The 18074-nt window shown below is 39.0% G+C and overlaps 2 protein-coding genes across 7 annotated transcripts in view; one reads left to right on the top strand and one right to left on the bottom strand.

The window, feature by feature from the left end:
* Nucleotides 1–18074, bottom strand: part of LOC102784471 (VPS10 domain-containing receptor SorCS2-like) — a 163145-nt gene that overhangs the window by 135345 nt on the left and 9726 nt on the right.
* Nucleotides 2292–16260, top strand: LOC102787947 (uncharacterized). Of its 6 annotated transcripts, none has more exons than XM_087843938.1 (7): nt 2292–2440; nt 4316–4344; nt 4774–12286; nt 12609–12689; nt 14243–14359; nt 14476–14579; nt 14684–16260. In XM_087843938.1, the coding sequence occupies exons 3-4, from the start codon at nt 5559–5561 to the stop codon at nt 12631–12633; spliced, it is 6753 nt and encodes a 2250-aa protein (XP_087700064.1). In that variant the 5' UTR covers nt 2292–2440; nt 4316–4344; nt 4774–5558; the 3' UTR covers nt 12634–12689; nt 14243–14359; nt 14476–14579; nt 14684–16260. The 6 variants fall into 6 exon arrangements, with proteins under 6 accessions (XP_087700064.1, XP_087700062.1, XP_087700063.1 ...); XM_087843936.1 differs by adding an exon at nt 12882–12989 and having other exon boundaries at nt 4774–12689; XM_087843937.1 differs by having other exon boundaries at nt 4774–12689.

The raw sequence follows: 18074 nt of genomic DNA, 5'->3' as shown, positions 1-18074 counted from the left end.
ATTTGGGAAGGATTTGTTTCGGCCTGACTTTTCTGTTCATTTTAAGCAGCAAAAGTGAGGCGCATGTCTGTGTGCGTGTCACACCTGCCTGCCTAACGAGCTCTGCCTGCCACTCTGCCAAGATTCATCTTAAACACTTCTCTTTCAACTGCTGCTATGTCCACAGTGTTTGCTCTACAGCCATCATTTTACCCTCAAAACGTCGCCATCGTTGTTCTCTATCCAACAGCGTGTCTTTCAAAGCTCAGAGATGTAAACTTTTTAAACTGTGTGGATCCAAGTGGAGGGATCACATTTTAGTCATTCAGTGATTCAAAGAATATGAACTTTTAATATTCATTCAGATGTTTTCTGACTCTAAATTTCCTTTTCTCATTACTTAGGTTTTTCTAATTTACATTTAAAACATTTTCAGCTATTTTCCAACTTTTTCTGCGTAAACGTCAGCTATCATAAGTTCTGCACTTTTGTTTTCAGGTTAAATTCTGTTTTGTTTTGTTTTTTTATTTCATTCAAACTTTTTAATTTAAAATTCAGCAATTAATTCATTTCAGTGCATACATTCAGATTCAAGCATTCACACTGCAGTTTCTTCAGAAAATGCACTTTCTAGTTAGTGTGAATGCTTGAAAAGCATTCACAGTATTGTTCTTCTACATCTTTATTAGTGTGAATGCTTGAAAAGCATTCACAGTATTGTTGTTGTAATCTTTATTCTATTTTATTATTATTATTATAGATTCCGTACGTTTTTTGTATTCTATCTCCTTCAAAACCGTTCAACTTAGAAAAACCATTCAAACACCGTTAGATTCCTCTTCTTTTGGACATGACTGCTTCTTTTTTTCTCATTTTTAACATTTATTTTTTTAATTTTATTCAACTTTTTTCAACAAAAATTTCCCATGTATTTCAATGGGGAGACCCTTCAAATCCTCATTCAACTTACTCATTTTTCAAATCTAACTACTTCCACATACATTGACATAGAGCCACCATTCAAACTTTAAAACGAAGCCAAGACATTCAACTATTCAACTTGTATTTATCTTTTCAATATCTATTATACTTTTTTTTCAGTTCCAGTTTAAGTTTCATGATGTTTTTTCAGCCGTTTCAGAGTTTATAATGGGTGTGTATGGGACGGAATGTTGGCGCTAGAGTGAGACAGCTCAACTGCTAGAGTGAGAAGAGGGGGGCAATTTATCTTAAAATATTTTTTTAAAACTGCAGCTGTGTCCACAGCGTTTGCTCTATAGACATCATTTTACCCTCAAAACGTAGCCATCGCTGTCCTCTTTCATCCAATGTGTTTACTATTGTAATAGGTGTTATGGTTCTTTCATAAATGTCACCAATGCACAGCCTCCTCCCTCCAACTCTTCCATAGACTCTAATGTTAAAATGGCTCAGAAGGTTCGTTTGAAAACCAGAAGTACAGGCTGTCTTTACACTGTCACCACGTCAATATAATAAACTCCACCGGCATGAAAACTGAGAATTTGGTAGACTGGACATTGCTGGCGCTCACGGTGAAAGAATTTTGTCAATACGACCTGTACTTTTCTTTTGGGAACGATTTGTTTCGGCCTGACTTTTCTGTTCATTTTAAGCAGCAAAAGTGAGGCGCATGTCTGTGTGCTTGTGTATGGAGCCATTGGGTGCAGTCACTATAGTAACCAGGCTCACACCTGCCTGCTTAACGAGCTCTCTCTCACTCTGCCAAGATTAAACCTAAAAATGTCTGTTGCATCTAAGCAGTTGTAGTAAGATTAACTTTTTCAATAGGTACAATAAGACAGATTTGACAGTGTTTTGCCACAGATTAATAGTTATATGCCAACTAAGTAGAGCATTGTGATTGGCCTGTTAAATTCAAGCTTATTGTTTAATGGTGGACTTGTCTTCTGCACACAGGTTTTTTAGATCTGGGCAGTTGGAGTCAGTTGATGACTTTAAAATAATCTTTTCTGACTGGATAATTAAAGCTCACAGCATTTACCTGTCTGTAGTTGATCTTCCCACATTTTAACTAACTTTTAACTAATCTGATCTCATTTAATGTCTCTGTTTATAGTCTGTATAGTTTATCCCCCCACTACTACGCTTAAAGTAGTCTTAAAATAAAACCCACAAAACAGTTAAAGATGATATACTTTTTATTTGCTCATTTAATGCCAGTTGCCCTCTTTCTCTGTTTGTCACTCATTTGCTTATACTCAGGCAAAAAGTACCAATTTGTACACTGATGAGTCTAGTGTATTTTTCCCCCTCTTTCTCTCTATGTGTCACACACACACAGACCAACACACAGACATGTATATGCTCATTATTGCTGTTTTAACTGATGGTCAAATTTCCAAGCACCACCTGAACGCCTCATTTGTTTTTAACCCATCACGGGACCAACTGTTGTCATTCCGCTTTGCTCTCTGCTGTGGTAAGTACAAAACACTCAGTACTGCACTGTTTTATTTTTATTATGGTAAAAATACATGTTTGACAATTAAACTCACATAACAAGTCCTTTTAAAGTTCAACAGAGTTTAAACAATAAAGAAAGCAGAAAAAAAGAATAACCTTCACTATTATTTATATAGGTTTATGACATTTTGCTGTTAGCAGCAGTGCTAATGCTAGCGTCAATGCTAATGCTAGCAACAATGCTAATACTAGCCATAGTGCTAACACTAGCCTTAGCGGTTGTTAACTGTCAAAAAGAGTATTCCTGTGATATTCCTGTGATAGTTATTGGCAGTCAGTGAGACAAAAGTAACAAATGAGCTTCATTATTGCTACTGTGGCTCAGTTTTAACAGTAAGAGTGTTAAATGGAATTCAGGAATGCTAGCGCTAGCAGCAATGCTAACGCTAGCAGCAATGCTAGCGCTAGCAGCAATGCTAACGCTAGCAGCAATGCTAACGCTAGCAGCAATGCTAGCGCTAGCAGCAATCCTAAGGCTAGCAGCAATGCTAAGGCTAGCAGCAGTCTAACAGTAGCCTTAATAAGTGGAAATAGAGATTGAAAATGTGACGTCATTCAAGGGTAAAACCGCAAAGAATTCTGGGAACTCGTGGCAAGAGGTACTAGCGCACGCAGGCTTTCAATTGAAATCAGTTACACAGCGATAAAAAGAAACAAAAAACTGTCAAGAAGCTGTTGTATTATTAACTGCAATAGCCGGTCGCATGACAGCCACGGGAAGCCGACGGGTTTATCGGATTACGTCGTTGAAGAGAAATTATTCGAGCCATGTTTCTGAAGTAAAAAGAGGCGACAGATGGCCTGGATTGCAGCCATTCAAAGACCAAATATAACGTCCCAGAACACTCCAGCTCACAGGTTAGTCTGCTCCAAGCATTTCCACAAAGGTCAGTGTTTTGTAGTAGTTAATACGTCATTTTTCATAACATAATTGGTGATATAGGTTACAAGCAAGTCTGGCGCTGAACAGAAATTGTGGCGCTATGCTATCACTAATTGCCCAGTACGATTACAGCATACAATATTATTGTCACTGCTACATTTCTGTAATGCGAACCAGAAATTATTTCCACTACTAATTAATTACCGTTGAGCTCAAAGGTCCTATTAATAAACGGTTAACGAATGTGTATTTATGAAGACGATTTGTGAGACTGGTAAACTTATGATACGTACGATGGTCTTTCGTTCTACACGGTGCATTTCATGGTCCTGTACCCATCCGTCGGTAAACTGTTGCTGGGCTTGTTGCAGTGACCTGAAGTTACTGAACTTCATGAGTGTATGCACTCACTCCAAGAACCGTATGATTATAAATATGAGCGTGGTGAAAGTTGGGCAGCACGCTAACGTCTTTTGTCCACTCTGTGTGCTCGTAAGGGTCTAACCCTTTCACTCCTTTGATTTTTTCCTTGTATCTTTTCTTTGCCTTTTCATCAAGTCTGTCTTTGTACGGACCGGAATTGTTCTCCTTCGTTTTGTACATAACTTTTTTGGGGGGCAAAGAAAAAGCAAGAAGGTATTCGAACCGGAGAATGAACGTTTTGCGGTGCTGCAAATGCTTGCATTTGATGCGGTACTTGGATTGTTTTGCCACGAGTTACTGGCATGCAATGCGCGAAAGTCACGTGGTCTGTCAATCTCTATACTTCAGTTAATTAGTTTGAATTATAAAATGGCTGCTGTGTCAGCTGGTGTGCTATATTACTCTATAATTACCCTGCTGACTATAAGTTGAGTGTACCACGTCGTGTGGGCTTTGTATTTCTGTTGATAGTCTGATAATACTGTACAGACAACTAACATATTATTTCTCGTCTTACACTTTCAGGAACCTGACTGACATCTGTGCTTTGCCTGGTAGGTGTGCACATACTGCAAGAGAAGTAGACCAAAATAAAAAGATAATCTGACTAATATAAGCTGTAAAGTGATGAGTTCAAACTTTGTGCTAGACCTTTCAAACACAATATTATAATAAATACACATAATTGCAGCTTAACAATTGGGCTAAAATATTTTTTTCGTACATTTTTGTTGTCACATTACATGTGATTAGTTAATGATTCACTCAATCATATTTGTATTTAAAAATATTATTGCTGAATTTAATTAAATAATTATTCTTTTAAAAAATACCCAATTATGCAACTTTTTGCACATGGCAGCCGACAACAGTTTAGCTTGAATATTTGTTTTGTCCTTTATTTAGTAGTCACAATTAGTTCATACAATTACCATGTGGTATCATTTTAATAAAATTATTTTTTTGTGGTTTTTTGTTCACAGTGTGCAGAAGAAGAACAAGGACCAGATCTCCAGTCTTCTCTCTCACATCCCAACCCCCCAACCCCTCTATCCTCTGTCCTGCTCCACCTGTTGTCTCTGCCTTCTTTCCATCTGTATTTCACTCTGTGGTTTGTGCGAAATTGTGCCAAACCAAGAATCTTATTGCGGTTTGATTTCAAAGCCGTGTCTCTCCTGCTCTGCCTGTTCTCTCTGCTAAATTTTCTCTCTACCTGTTTTTCACTCTTGGCTTGCTGCTGAAAAACGCCAAGCCAATAAAACAATAAAGAGTGCATATTTTGCCTCAACCTGAGAACAAACTGAACAAACAAAGAAAACTCTAATTCACGGTTTGATTGTGATTTCCTAGCCGTGTCTCTCCTGCTCTGTCTGTTCTCTCTTCTAAATTTTCTCTCTACCTGTTTTTCACTCTTGGCTTGCTGCTGAAAAACGCCAAGCCATTAAAGCAATAAAGAGTGCATATATTGCCTCTACCCTGAGAATAAACTGAACAAACAGAGAAAACTCTAATTTACGGTTTGATTGTGATTTCCCAGCCGTGTCTTTCCTGCTCTGTCTGTTCTCTCTTCTAAATTTTCTCTCTACCTGTTTTTCATTCTGGGCTTGCTGCTAAGTTGTGCCAAGCCAATAAAGAGAGTGCATAATATTCTCTTGACTGAAGAATAAACTGTCAAACAAAGACAACTGTTTTAGAAAAATAAAAACTGAAATATAAAGACAAAAACATCTCCTGGTGTGTGTGAACATATAGAAAAAGGTGTGTAAAAATGCCAAAGAAGCAGAAAAAGTCACAAGCAGCAAAACAACGCTGGAAGAACTTTCATGAGTTTCACAAAGTACCAACATGTGAACAAGCTGAGTGTGATTTTCCTCAGACCTGTGCAGAAGACAGTGTGTCTACAAAGACCAATGCTGATGGTGTCAAACAGGCAGGTCAACATGTTCCTGCACATGTACAACAGGTATCCTATGCGGATGCTGTAAAGATTGGATTGCAGCATGAATTTAATGAACGACATGAGGTTTCAAGTGCCCCACAGGTGGGTTATGTTGATATTGTAAAAAGTTGCCGTCACAGTGATGTGGCAGGACCGTCTCATGCAGAAAAAGTGAACTTTGAAAACCAGCCCTCTGTAACACATGTCTGTGCATCTCACAGCCAGGCACATCCTAAATATGGAGACTCCAGAAACAGTCAGTGCACATGTAACTCACTCACATTTCTTGCTTTCCTTCATGAGAATGAAAACATGTCTACAGTTGACCTTAATCTGGTCTTGGATAAAGGTGATGTGATGTACAAAGAGGCCAAGAAAAGATTTCCTAAAAATATTCATTTGGCAACCGATGAGCTGCCAGACAAAGTTGATGCTCGCAGGTCTATGTATCATGTCGACATGACACAGCCTTCCCGGTATGGGACATTTGAAGAACCTCCAGAGGAAGCAGTAGATACCTTTCTCAGCTTAGAAGCAGGACTGAGCTGCCTGTTGTCAGATGTGCAGTATGCCTTACTGATTATGAGTGGATTGTGTATCGCAGTGTTCAGATCCACATCAGGCAAATATGGGTTCTTTGACCCACACCCCAGAACACCCAGTGGTCTTCCTCTAGCACTATGGTCACGCAATCGTGGTACAGCTGTGATGCTGAAATTCACACTCCTCAGTGACATGATTAAGAGGCTCCAAGATTCTTATGAAATGATGGAGATATCACCTTCTTGTACCTATGAACTGAAGCCTGTGCAATTCTACAGTATGAGCACAGTCAACCTGAGTGATAGTATCACAGACACAGTCTGCAGACCAACAGCTGCCACTGCTGTGGGACCTACTGACTCTGATACAACTGTTGATGAAGCAAACTCCTCTACTCCAAGGAGAAACACAACCACTGATCTGACTGAGAACATCTTTTGTCAAATGTCCATTTGTACGCCACTGGTGAAACAAAAAGAAGTCCACATGACTCAGTTCACATCATATGAAGATCAGAATGAACCTCCTAATATACCAACTGAAGAACTATGCAGTGAATTAAGTTTCCTTCCATCGAGGGATGCTTTTTCATGTCAATCAAATGCTGCAATAAAAAATGTTGCTGCCTGTGACCTTTCTGATATAGTTTTACAAAAACTGAAAAAGGTTAATAAACAACAAAGGCACAAAATGAAAAGAAGATTAATGGCATCAGAGAAACCCAGAAATCAGAGAAAAGAAAACCAAAAAAGGAAAGAACGACAAAAGTATGCTTCAAATAAAGATTACAAAGAAAAGAAAAAATCTTGCACAAGCGAGGCATATAAAAACAATCCTGAAGTTAGACAGAAAAAACAACAGTATGTTAAAAGACGTTACTGTGAGAATGCAGAATTCAGACAGAAACAACAACAGTATGTTAAAAGACGTTACTGTGAGAATGCAGAATTCAGACAGAAACAACAACAGTATGTTAAAAGACGTTACTGTGAGAATGCAGAATTCAGACAGAAACAACAACAGTATGTTAAAAGACGTTACTGTGAGAATGCAGAATTCAGACAGAAACAACAACAGTATGTTAAAAGACGTTACTGTGAGAATGCTAAAGTTAGACAAAAACAAAAACAATATATTAAAAGACGTTACTATGAGAATACTGATTTCAGAGAGGAGAAAAAAAGCTACATCACTAAAAGGTATCGAGAAAACTTAGAATTCAGAGAGACACACAAACAACTGATGAAACAACTAATGCGAGACAGGTATCAAAGTAATCTTGCATTCAGGATTATGCACAACATGAGATGTGCAATGAAAATAAAAAGGAAATACAGATGGGTGAACAGACAAACCCAAGAGAGTGACAACAGTGTGATCAAAGAGGCCATATCTGTGTTCAAATCACAAATCAAAGCTGGCCCATCATACCCATGTACTGTATGCTTCAAGGCTTCATTTCCAAACCAAGTGCGACCCTGCAGAAGGTCAAATTATGTGAAAAACCCACATGTGGTTGCAACATGTTTGACGGGAAGGTTTGTTCATGTTTGTGAGGAAAACTGCAGAAATGAGCAGTGCAATGTGCCTGATGAGAGAAAGAGAGAGTGGATTTGTCACACCTGCCACAATCATCTTAAAAATGGATCCATGCCAGCCCTTGCTGTTGCCAATAAACTGGATCTTGCTGATATTCCACCAGAACTGTCTGATCTCAACATACTGGAGAGACATCTCATAGCCAAGTGCATACCATTTGCCAAGATTATTCCTCTTCCCAAAGGCAGACAAAGAGCAATTAGAGGGAATGTGGTCTGTGTCCCATCAGAGGTCCAGGAAACTGTTGAAGCACTTCCTCGATTGAGAATTAATTCTCAGGTGATGAGAGTAAAACTGAAGAGACGCTTGTCTTACAAAGGTCATCAGCTGTTTCAGACTGTAAGCTGGTCTAAACTTCTGCAAGCACTGCATAAACTCAAGCAGATTCATCCACAGTATAAGGATGTGAGCATCAGAGATGATGCTGAGCTCTGTGATCCAACACTTCCTGATGAAGATGATGATGATGAGGAGGATGATAATGAAAACATGAATGAGGACGATTATGATGAGGCTGATTTAATGGAAATTGACAGCTGTGAGAAAAATGCACTGAGTGTAGCACAAAATAACAATGAACAGAATATTGACATGTTACCCTGTGAAGGTGAACAACCACATGAACAGATGAGAGATGATTCAGAGCAAGCAGATGGACTGACTAATGGTGGTTTTGCACTCGAGTCCTGTTTGCAGCCCCCTGATGTGGCTGAGGAGATATTATGTTTCAGTGAAGGAATCTACTCTGTTGCTCCTGCAGAGAGAAACAATCCAATAAGTTTTTTCAAAACACCTAAACTGGAGGCCATGGCCTTCCCTGTGCAGTTTCCTACAGGCCAAAACACACTTGATGAAAGAAGGCTGATCAAAGTATCCCCCAGTGGGTATTTCAAATCAAGACTTTTCTGCATTGATGATCGTTTTGCCAAAGACACAAACTATTTGTTCTTTGCACAGTTTGTGACTGAAATACACTTGGCTACTTCCAGCATGACAATACAGTTAAGGAAGGCAAAGCCTCTGACCAGAGATGGGAGAAAAATAACCTCAGGCATGTTACAGGATAAACACGAGGTGGAGAAACTGGTGAGAAATAAAGATGCAGTGAGATTCATGCAGCCTCTGAGAGGAACCCCAGCCTATTGGGAGAAAACAACAAGAGATCTTTTTGCCATGATCAGACAGTTGGGAACTCCCACATTCTTTTGCACATTTTCAGCTGCTGAAATGCGCTGGCCTGAAGTGATTGAGGCAATAACAAGGCAGCAAGGTGATCAAGTCAATTTTGAAGGACTCGACTGGTCAGCAAAATGTGACATCCTGAGAAGCAATCCTGTCACAACAATGCGCATGTTTGACAAGAGAGTTGAAGCATTATTCAGAGATTTACTCTTATCTCCTGCAGAGCCACTTGGCAAAGTCATTGACTACTTTTACAGAGTTGAGTTTCAGCACAGAGGAAGCCCACACATACACTGTCTCCTGTGGGTAGAAGGTGCTCCTGTGTTTGAGGAGGATGATGAGCAAACTGTTGTTGATTTTATAAACAAATACATCACAGCTCAGCTGCCTGATCCACATAAACAACCTGAACTGTACAAGAAAGTAACAGAAGTGCAAAAACATAGTAAGAACCACACAAAGACGTGCTTTAGGAGTTTAAGCTCCGGGTGCCGTTTTGGTTTTCCCAAACCACCCTGCAATGAGACAATGATCACAAGACCCAGTGAGGATGATGAACTGGAAGTAGAAACAGCAAAGAACAAGCTCAGACCACTGAACCAGCTGCTGAATGAGCCTGAAACTGCTTCCATGAGTTTAGAGCAGCTCTTGGCAAGATGCAAGTTGACACATGCAGAATATGAGAGATACCTGAATAAAATGAACACAAGGAGTACGATCATACTAAAGCGTGATCCAAAAGACTCTTGGATAAACGGCTATAATCCACATCTGCTTGAAGCCTGGAACAGTAATATCGACATAAGCTTTGTTTTAGATGCTTTCGGCGCTGCAAATTATTTAATGAAATATATATCAAAAAAAGAGGGCGGGCTATCTGAGTACCTGAAAACTGTCATTGAGAACTCCCATAAGGACAGTGTAAATGAGTGCGATGAAATGAGAGCCGTCATGCAGGCATATTCAAAGAAGCGAGAGATCAGTGCACAGGAGTGTGTTGCTCGTGCATGTGGTCTTCACATGAAGCAATGTTCACGTGCTGTAATATTCATACCAACTGATGATAATCCTGTGAAAATGAGTCGTCCCCTGTCAGTTCTGGACAACACAACACCCGAGTCTTCCAATGTTTGGATGACATCTTTGAATGACAAATACAAAGCCAGACCTGAAACACCAGAGTATGAGGAGATGTGCATGGCAGACTTTGCTGCTACTTGCAGGATTGTCTATGGCCAACAGACAAAAGGTAAAGATGTTTTGCCCCTTCTCAATGAGATAGGATTTGTGCAAAGGCGCAAAAACGATAAGCCTGCTATCATCAGATTTCACCGCTGCTCACAAGAAAAACATCCAGAGCAATATTACGGAAGACTGCTTAAACTTTACCTTCCTCATCGTTCAGACCACGAACTGAAAACACCATCGTTGCCAACCTATCAGGCTTTCTATGGTGCTGGCTGTGTACAGCTACCAGGTACTGACCATCTTGAGTACGTGCAACACATTGTCAAAAGAAACAGAGAAAAATATGAGAAAAACAGTGAGGAGATCGAGAGCGCTGTTGAGGAATATGAGCAGAACAGAGGTGTGACTGACGAATGGTGTAATCTGGCACCTGAATCAGATCTCGTAAGGTTGCCACTTGTTGAACAAGAAAGAGAGCAAGACAATGAAAATGAACAGGAAGATGTGCCCGACTACAGCCGTCAGGCTGATGCTTCAACAGAAGTCAGAGCCATCAGGGAACCCCCTGCTATTGATCCTACATTGTTACGTCAGATGTTTCAGAATCTGAATAAGAAGCAAGCCTGCATATTTTATGCAGTTAGAGACTGGTGCATTAAAAGAGTCTGTGCTCTAAATCCAGAGCAGTTTTTCTTTTATATTAATGGTGGTGCAGGAACAGGAAAGTCACATCTTATCAAATGCATCTACTCAGAAGCATCTAAGATACTGAGCAAAATGCCCAGATATGCAGACGATGTTGACATATCAAAACCCACTGTCCTGTTAACTGCTTTCACTGGGACTGCAGCATTTAACATTTCTGGAACAACACTGCATTCTCTTCTCAAGCTACCTAGAAGCTTAAAACCTCCCATTCAGGGACTTGGCAATCAGCTGGATGAAGTCAGATCAGAACTTTTGAATGCTGAAATAATCGTCATTGACGAAGTGTCTATGGTGTCAAGACATCTCTTTGCATATGTAGATGCAAGACTCAAACAGATCAAAGGGACTCGGAGACCCTTTGGAGGCATGTCAGTCATTGCTGTCGGAGACTTCTATCAGTTACCCCCAGTGCGACAGTCTAAACCTCTCTGTGTGCACGACCCGTCCGAGATCGACCTGTGGCGGGAGCATTTTCAAATGATCACTCTGACTGAGATTATGCGTCAGAAAGATGATGTTGTCTTTGCTGAGATGCTGAACAGAATTCGTGTGAAAGGAAAGTTGGATGAGCTTTGCGAAGCAGATAGAGATTTGTTGTCAGAGGCCATAACTGAACCAGCTTCTTGTCCGACTGATGCGTTGCACATTTTTGCAACTAATAAAGAAGTGGATGCACACAACTCTTCAACACTGGCTCTGCTCCATACTCATATCATTGACATCCATGCAGATGATTATAGAAAAGATCCTAGAACTGGCAGAATGGCACTTCAAGACAGACCATTGAAAGGAGGTAAAAACGAGTTACCAGACACACTGAAAGTTGCAGAAGGAGCTCGTGTCATGCTCACCAGAAACATTGACATACAAAATGGTTTGGTTAATGGAGCTTTTGGAAAACTACTTAGAGTAGTTTACTCTGAAAATGACCAACACATCATCAAGCTTGGACTTAAAATGGATAATGAGACATCTGGAAAGAATAACCGCACACCAGCAGACGACATGGTGTACATTGAGAGAGCAGAAGAGAATCTGAAGCAGAAAGGAGTGGTACGAAGACAGTTCCCAGTGAAGCTGGCCTTTGCATGTACAATACATAAGGTACAGGGTATGACAACCACATCAGCTGTTGTCTCTCTTAAGAGCATTTTTGAGCCCGGCATGGCCTACGTAGCTGTCAGTAGAGTGACATCTCTCAGTGGACTGTATCTTCTTGATATGGAGGAGAAAAAAATATTCACCAACCCAGAAATCACTGCAGCGCTTGAGAACATGAGACAAGCCAACCTTGATGACATGATGCCTCTTCTACACGTGAGACAAACACTGAGCAGGTCAGACGTTTTCACCATTGTTCATCACAATACAGAGGGACTGCCAGCTCACATTAATGACATCAAGAGTCACCATGAATTGTGTCTAGCAGATGTTTTGTGCCTAACAGAAACACACCTGCGGGGCTCTTTTGTCGCAGAGAGTCTCCACTTGGAAAATTACAATTTGTTTAAACGTAACAGACACCTGTCCTACACAAACTTTCCCCAAATGGCAAACAGAAGTGGTGGCGGAGTTGCTGTTTATGTGAAAAGTGACATTCAAGTGCATGAAAAACAGTACATCCATAATGTAACTGACCTTGAATTTCTGGCTTTAAAGGTTGACGCACCAGTCAGTGCACTGATTGCAGTTGTATACAGACCTCCAGACTACACTCTGAGGCCATTCCTGAAAAACCTGGTAAGCCTATTAGACTCATTGGAGATCATGGACTGTCATCCCATCATAGTTTGTGGTGATTTTAATGAGAATGTTTTATCCAGTGCAAACAAACCAATCCTGGAGCTGTTTGAGTCTAGGGGATACGCACAGGTCATCACTGCCCCTACCACAGAAAAGAACACACTGCTTGACCTAATTTTCATTTCTCAGCCAGAGCGATGTCTCCATTCTGGAGTCATGAAGACCTACCATAGTTACCATGACCCTGTATACTGTGTATTGTCCTGTGACGATTCATGATCTAGATCTTTGAATACAGTAAGTAATTTCTATATTTTTGAATGACATAAGAAAGTAGAGCGATATTTAAAAGTTGGCTTAAGAAAAAACGCCCTGCAGTGCAGTATAATGTTTGAATTCTTTTACATAAAATACAATTAAATGAATTAAGTAATGATATCAGTAAAAGATGACAATTTTATTTATTACAGAAAATCTAAAAATCACCTACAGTAATCTATGAATGTCAGAAAAATCAAATATACCAGTTTAAAACGAACAGTGTAGGCATATCCTCTCTGCAGCCAGGCTTCAAAATCCTGCCAGGCTGCCCCAGTCTCACTGTGGCTGGGAGGGAGGGAGGGTGGACCAGAGGATTGCCCAAACAACGCATATATGTTCAACAGCTTCTTCGTTGTTTCTGGGAGAACAACACAGACTAAAGGTTTAAAATACCTAATTACAGCAATAATGACAGTTAAGCCACTTTATGTGTGCCTTTATTTTAAAATACTATTTACAAAAATGTTATTGATTTTGGTTTTTTATAATCTTTAAACTTTTTCAAAAGTATATGATTATATTTTTGGACAAATCTTACAATGAAACATACATTTTTATGAGCTTTTATCATGTTTCAGCCAGTGCATTTATCAGGGTGGGTCTGGGTCTGGGATGATAAATGCACTGGCTGATAAATGCACACTTCTGGCCAGAAGTGTTTCAGCAGTGTCACATATGTACTACATATGTGACACTTGCTCTCTGTTACCAGCTGATACCCTACATTTGTATAGACATTGGATCTTGTGAGGCTGGGGAGTTGAGTGGGTAGGTGGGAGTTGAGTGGGGAGGGGGGGGGGGGGGGGGGGTTCGGTGGGAGGTTGTTAGGTTTTTGTTTTTTTGTTTTTTTTTAAGAGAGACACAGTCCTCCTGTGTCTTCTTCAAGCTTAAAAGCGTAAAATCCAACAGTGTGAAGCACATAGCAGCCAGAAACTGTAATGCCACAGATCAGAGAGGCTTCATCATCACCATCTTCATTGCCGTACGACCAGAGTGTGAGACTTCACATCTGGAGCACAGGAGACATTCTGTGATAAGTCTTCCTTCTAGCTTGTCCCACAAGCAGTCGGTGAGATTTACTCGCATCAAAAAGGGTTAATGACATAATTTCCATGAAAACATGTATTAATTTTTTGTAACGTGTTTAAATTGTGTTTTCACCTGACCTTAGGAGTGTAGATTGTAATGTCTGTACTCAGGTGTTTCCCTCTGTGGTCCATCCCCTTCAGAGCTGAGACACTCAGGACTGAACAGACTGCACAGTTTCTGTGACTGAGCCTCCAAAACACCTTCTTTGAAACCACACATGACAGAAGGGCTTCATATTTGCAGCAGCACTACTACAGGTATTCAGTTTATTACAGGATGTGTTTGTTTCTTAAGACCAGCTCTAAGTGCACACTACCTAACATATACACCTTTCTGTTCATTACAAACCAACTATTCTGGATCATATGGCCAGTTGGCAGGAATGTTGCTGCAGGAAAACATCCCTGGAGATCACCATCATTGTCAGACTGACTGTGCCTCCTCTGTGCAGTGTCAAGAGCCTCCCTAAATGAGTGTGTAAGTTAACATTTTCATTATTTTATTCCCTTTGACAAGACAAGTATCACTGATATTTACATTTACAACTACATATGTTCCTGTTTTCTGCTCTTCGTTTAAAGGCCTCAGCTATCCTGCTTCTGTGCTGCTTGCCACACATCAAACACTGGCTGGATGACAGGGAGGATCCACTCTGAAGTCACTGGACATGATGAGGATCATCTGGGACTTTATAGTTTCACAGAAACGTTGTGCTCTTTGATTACAGGTTTTAAATGGACATAATGACTGCCTCTCTCTGATCAACAGGCTAAAGGATTGTGTTCATTATTAGAGCTCTGTAGAATGTATGCTTATTTACTATTTCAACACAGAGCAAACCTTTATTTATTTATTTAACATATTTTTATTTGTTTTAATGTTGAATTAACTGTGGGGATTTTTTCAAGTGGGCACTCGGGATGTCATATGACCAGAAATGTGGTAACTGGAATTCAACAGTATGGGAAAAAAATTTGCTAAGAACAAAACACACACAAAAACCCCAAGAGAACTCAAATTCATTCCATGTAATCCAATCTAAAACATCTTAAACTGCTGAACAGCAAAACAAACAGTGTTTTATTTTTTTTAAAATAAAAACAGTGTTAACAGAATGATTATGATGAGTTTTTACCAAAGTTTCAGGTCACATGGCACACCTAGTGTGTAGTGTGGGGTATCAGCTGGTAAGTATAGGTTTTTTCATATTCAGATGGATAAAGCCTTGTGTATAATAATTAGTCATAAACACAACTCAAAGGCAGGGACTTACTGAGATAACTAAATTTGGGACTTTGTGTCTGAGCCCAGGCTAAAACACTGTGTAAAAAAGCATTTAGTGGCATGGCTGAACTATGCTGTAAACTAATGATACTTATTTATCCATGTTCACAAAAAGGACTAATGTGTTTATTTGATTATTTGTATGTGTTAAACTGTGTCACCACCTTAGGCTTTCATTTGAATTTACTCAAAAATCTCTATACAGTTCTCTTTTACCATTGTGTGGACTCTGCATTCCACAGCATGTCTTTTATCCTGTCTTCCTTCTCTCACCCCAACCGGTCGCAGCAGATGGCCGCCCCTCCCTGAGCCTGGTTCTGCTGGAGGTTTCTTCCTGTTAAAAGGGAGTTTTTCCTTCCCACTGTCGCCAAAGTGCTTGCTCATAGGGGGTCATATGATTGTTGGGCTTTTCTCTGTATCTATGAAGCGCCTTGAGGCGACATTTGTTGTGATTTGGCGCTATATAAATAAAATTGAATTGAATTGAATTGAATTGTTTACATTAAAACACAAAAAAGAATGAGTAATAAAAAGATGTGTAGACAGATCAGTAGATTAAGTAGATTGATAGAAACAGCTGTTCAGCCATGTTCTAAGAAACCAACACAATTTAAAGGTTCAGGATTGTGGTTTTAAAAGTTTTCATGTATTTCATATGTTGCTTAATATTTTTATTTAGTTATTTAATTTAGTTATTTTTATTTATTCTACTATTCCTTTTCAGAAAGGAGCTGTAAATTATGACTTAAGATTTTTATGTTATTTTTTTATGACATACAAAACAAATTGATGTATATAATACTATTAAACATAATATACACAATATGTCTGAAAAACATTATGCTGTATATTAAAGTTTGTATTTTCTCCAGAATGTTTGTTCATCTTTTAAGTTCATTTCAACAAATTTGTTTTTACATTTATTTTTAATAAGTTATTTTTTTATGAATTGGAGATTTATAATACATAATTCCACTCTTTAAGTGATTAGAAGAATATAAACTTTTAATATTAATTCAGAGGTTTTCTGACTCTAAATTTTCTTTTGTCAATACTCATCTTTTTCTAATGTTCAGCTATTTTCCAAATTCTTCCTTTGTGTAAACGTCAGATTTTAGCAGTTCAGCACTTTTGTTTTCAGGTTAAAAATTCATTTTTTTAATCTCATTCAACATTTTTAACTTAATTTCATCAATTAATTCATTTCAGTGCATACATTCAGATTCAAGCATTCACACTGCAGTTTCTTCAGAAAATGCACTTTCTAGTTATTATTATATTTTATTATCTATTCCGTACGTTTTTTGTAGTCCTACTCCTTCAAAACCGTTCAACTTAGAAAAACCATTCAAACACCGTTAGATTCCTCTTCTTTTGGACATGACTGCTTCTATTTTTCTCATTTTTAACATTTATATTTTTAATTTTATTCAACTTTTTTCAACAAAAATTTCCCATGTATTTCAATGGGGAGACCCTTCAAATCCTCATTCAACTTACTCATTTTTAAACTCTTACTACTTCCACATACGTTGACATAGAGCCACCATTCAAACTTTAAAACGAAGACAAGACATTCAACTATTCAACTTGTATTTATCTTTTCAATATCTATTACACTTTTTCTTCAGTTCCAGTTTAAGTTTCATGATGTTTTTTCACCCGTTTCAGAGTTTATAATGGGTGTGTATGGGACGGAATGTTGGGGCTAGAGTGAGACAGCTGACCTGCTAGAGTGAGAGGAGCGAAAAAATTAATCTTAAAATCTTTTTTTAAAACTGCTGCTGTGTCCGCAGCGTTTGCTCTACAGGTATGATTTTACCCTCAAAACGTAGCCATCGTTGTCCTCTTTCTTCCAATGTGTTTACTATTGTACTAGGTGTTATGGTTCTCTCATAAATGTCACCAATGCACAGCCTCCTCCCTCCAACTCTTCCATAGACTCTAATGTTAAAATGGCTCAGGAGGTTCGTTTGAAAATCAGAAGAGCATGGGTTCTTTCCACTGTCACCACGTCCATATAATAAACTCCACAGGCATGAAAACTGAGAATTCAGTAGACCAGACATTGTTGCCGCTCACGGTGAAAGAATTTTGTCAATACGACCTGTACTTTTCATTTGGGAAGGATTTGTTTCGGCCTGACTTTTCTGTTCATTTTAAGCAGCAAAAGTGAGGCGCATGTCTGTGTGCGTGTCACACCTGCCTGCCTAACGAGCTCTGCCTGCCACTCTGCCAAGATTCATCTTAAACACTTCTCTTTCAACTGCTGCTATGTCCACAGTGTTTGCTCTACAGCCATCATTTTACCCTCAAAACGTCGCCATCGTTGTTCTCTATCCAACAGCGTGTCTTTCAAAGCTCAGAGATGTAAACTTTTTAAACTGTGTGGATCCAAGTGGAGGGATCACATTTTAGTCATTCAGTGATTCAAAGAATATGAACTTTTAATATTCATTCAGATGTTTTCTGACTCTAAATTTCCTTTTCTCATTACTTAGGTTTTTCTAATTTACATTTAAAACATTTTCAGCTATTTTCCAACTTTTTCTGCGTAAACGTCAGCTATCATAAGTTCTGCACTTTTGTTTTCAGGTTAAATTCTGTTTTGTTTTGTTTTTTTATTTCATTCAAACTTTTTAATTTAAAATTCAGCAATTAATTCATTTCAGTGCATACATTCAGATT

This window comes from Neolamprologus brichardi, chromosome 7, assembly GCF_056152115.1.
Source record: "Neolamprologus brichardi isolate AB-2024 chromosome 7, ASM5615211v1, whole genome shotgun sequence".
Lineage (NCBI taxonomy): Eukaryota > Metazoa > Chordata > Actinopteri > Cichliformes > Cichlidae > Neolamprologus > Neolamprologus brichardi.
The sequence above is the reverse complement of the archived record's forward strand: the minus strand, read 5'-3'. Positions and strand labels throughout refer to the sequence as shown.

What these genes read in the sequence shown, in the direction of transcription:
- LOC102787947 (XM_087843934.1), top strand. Translation starts at nt 5,559, where the DNA reads ATGCCAAAGAAGCAGAAAAAGTCACAAGCAGCAAAACAACGCTGGAAG.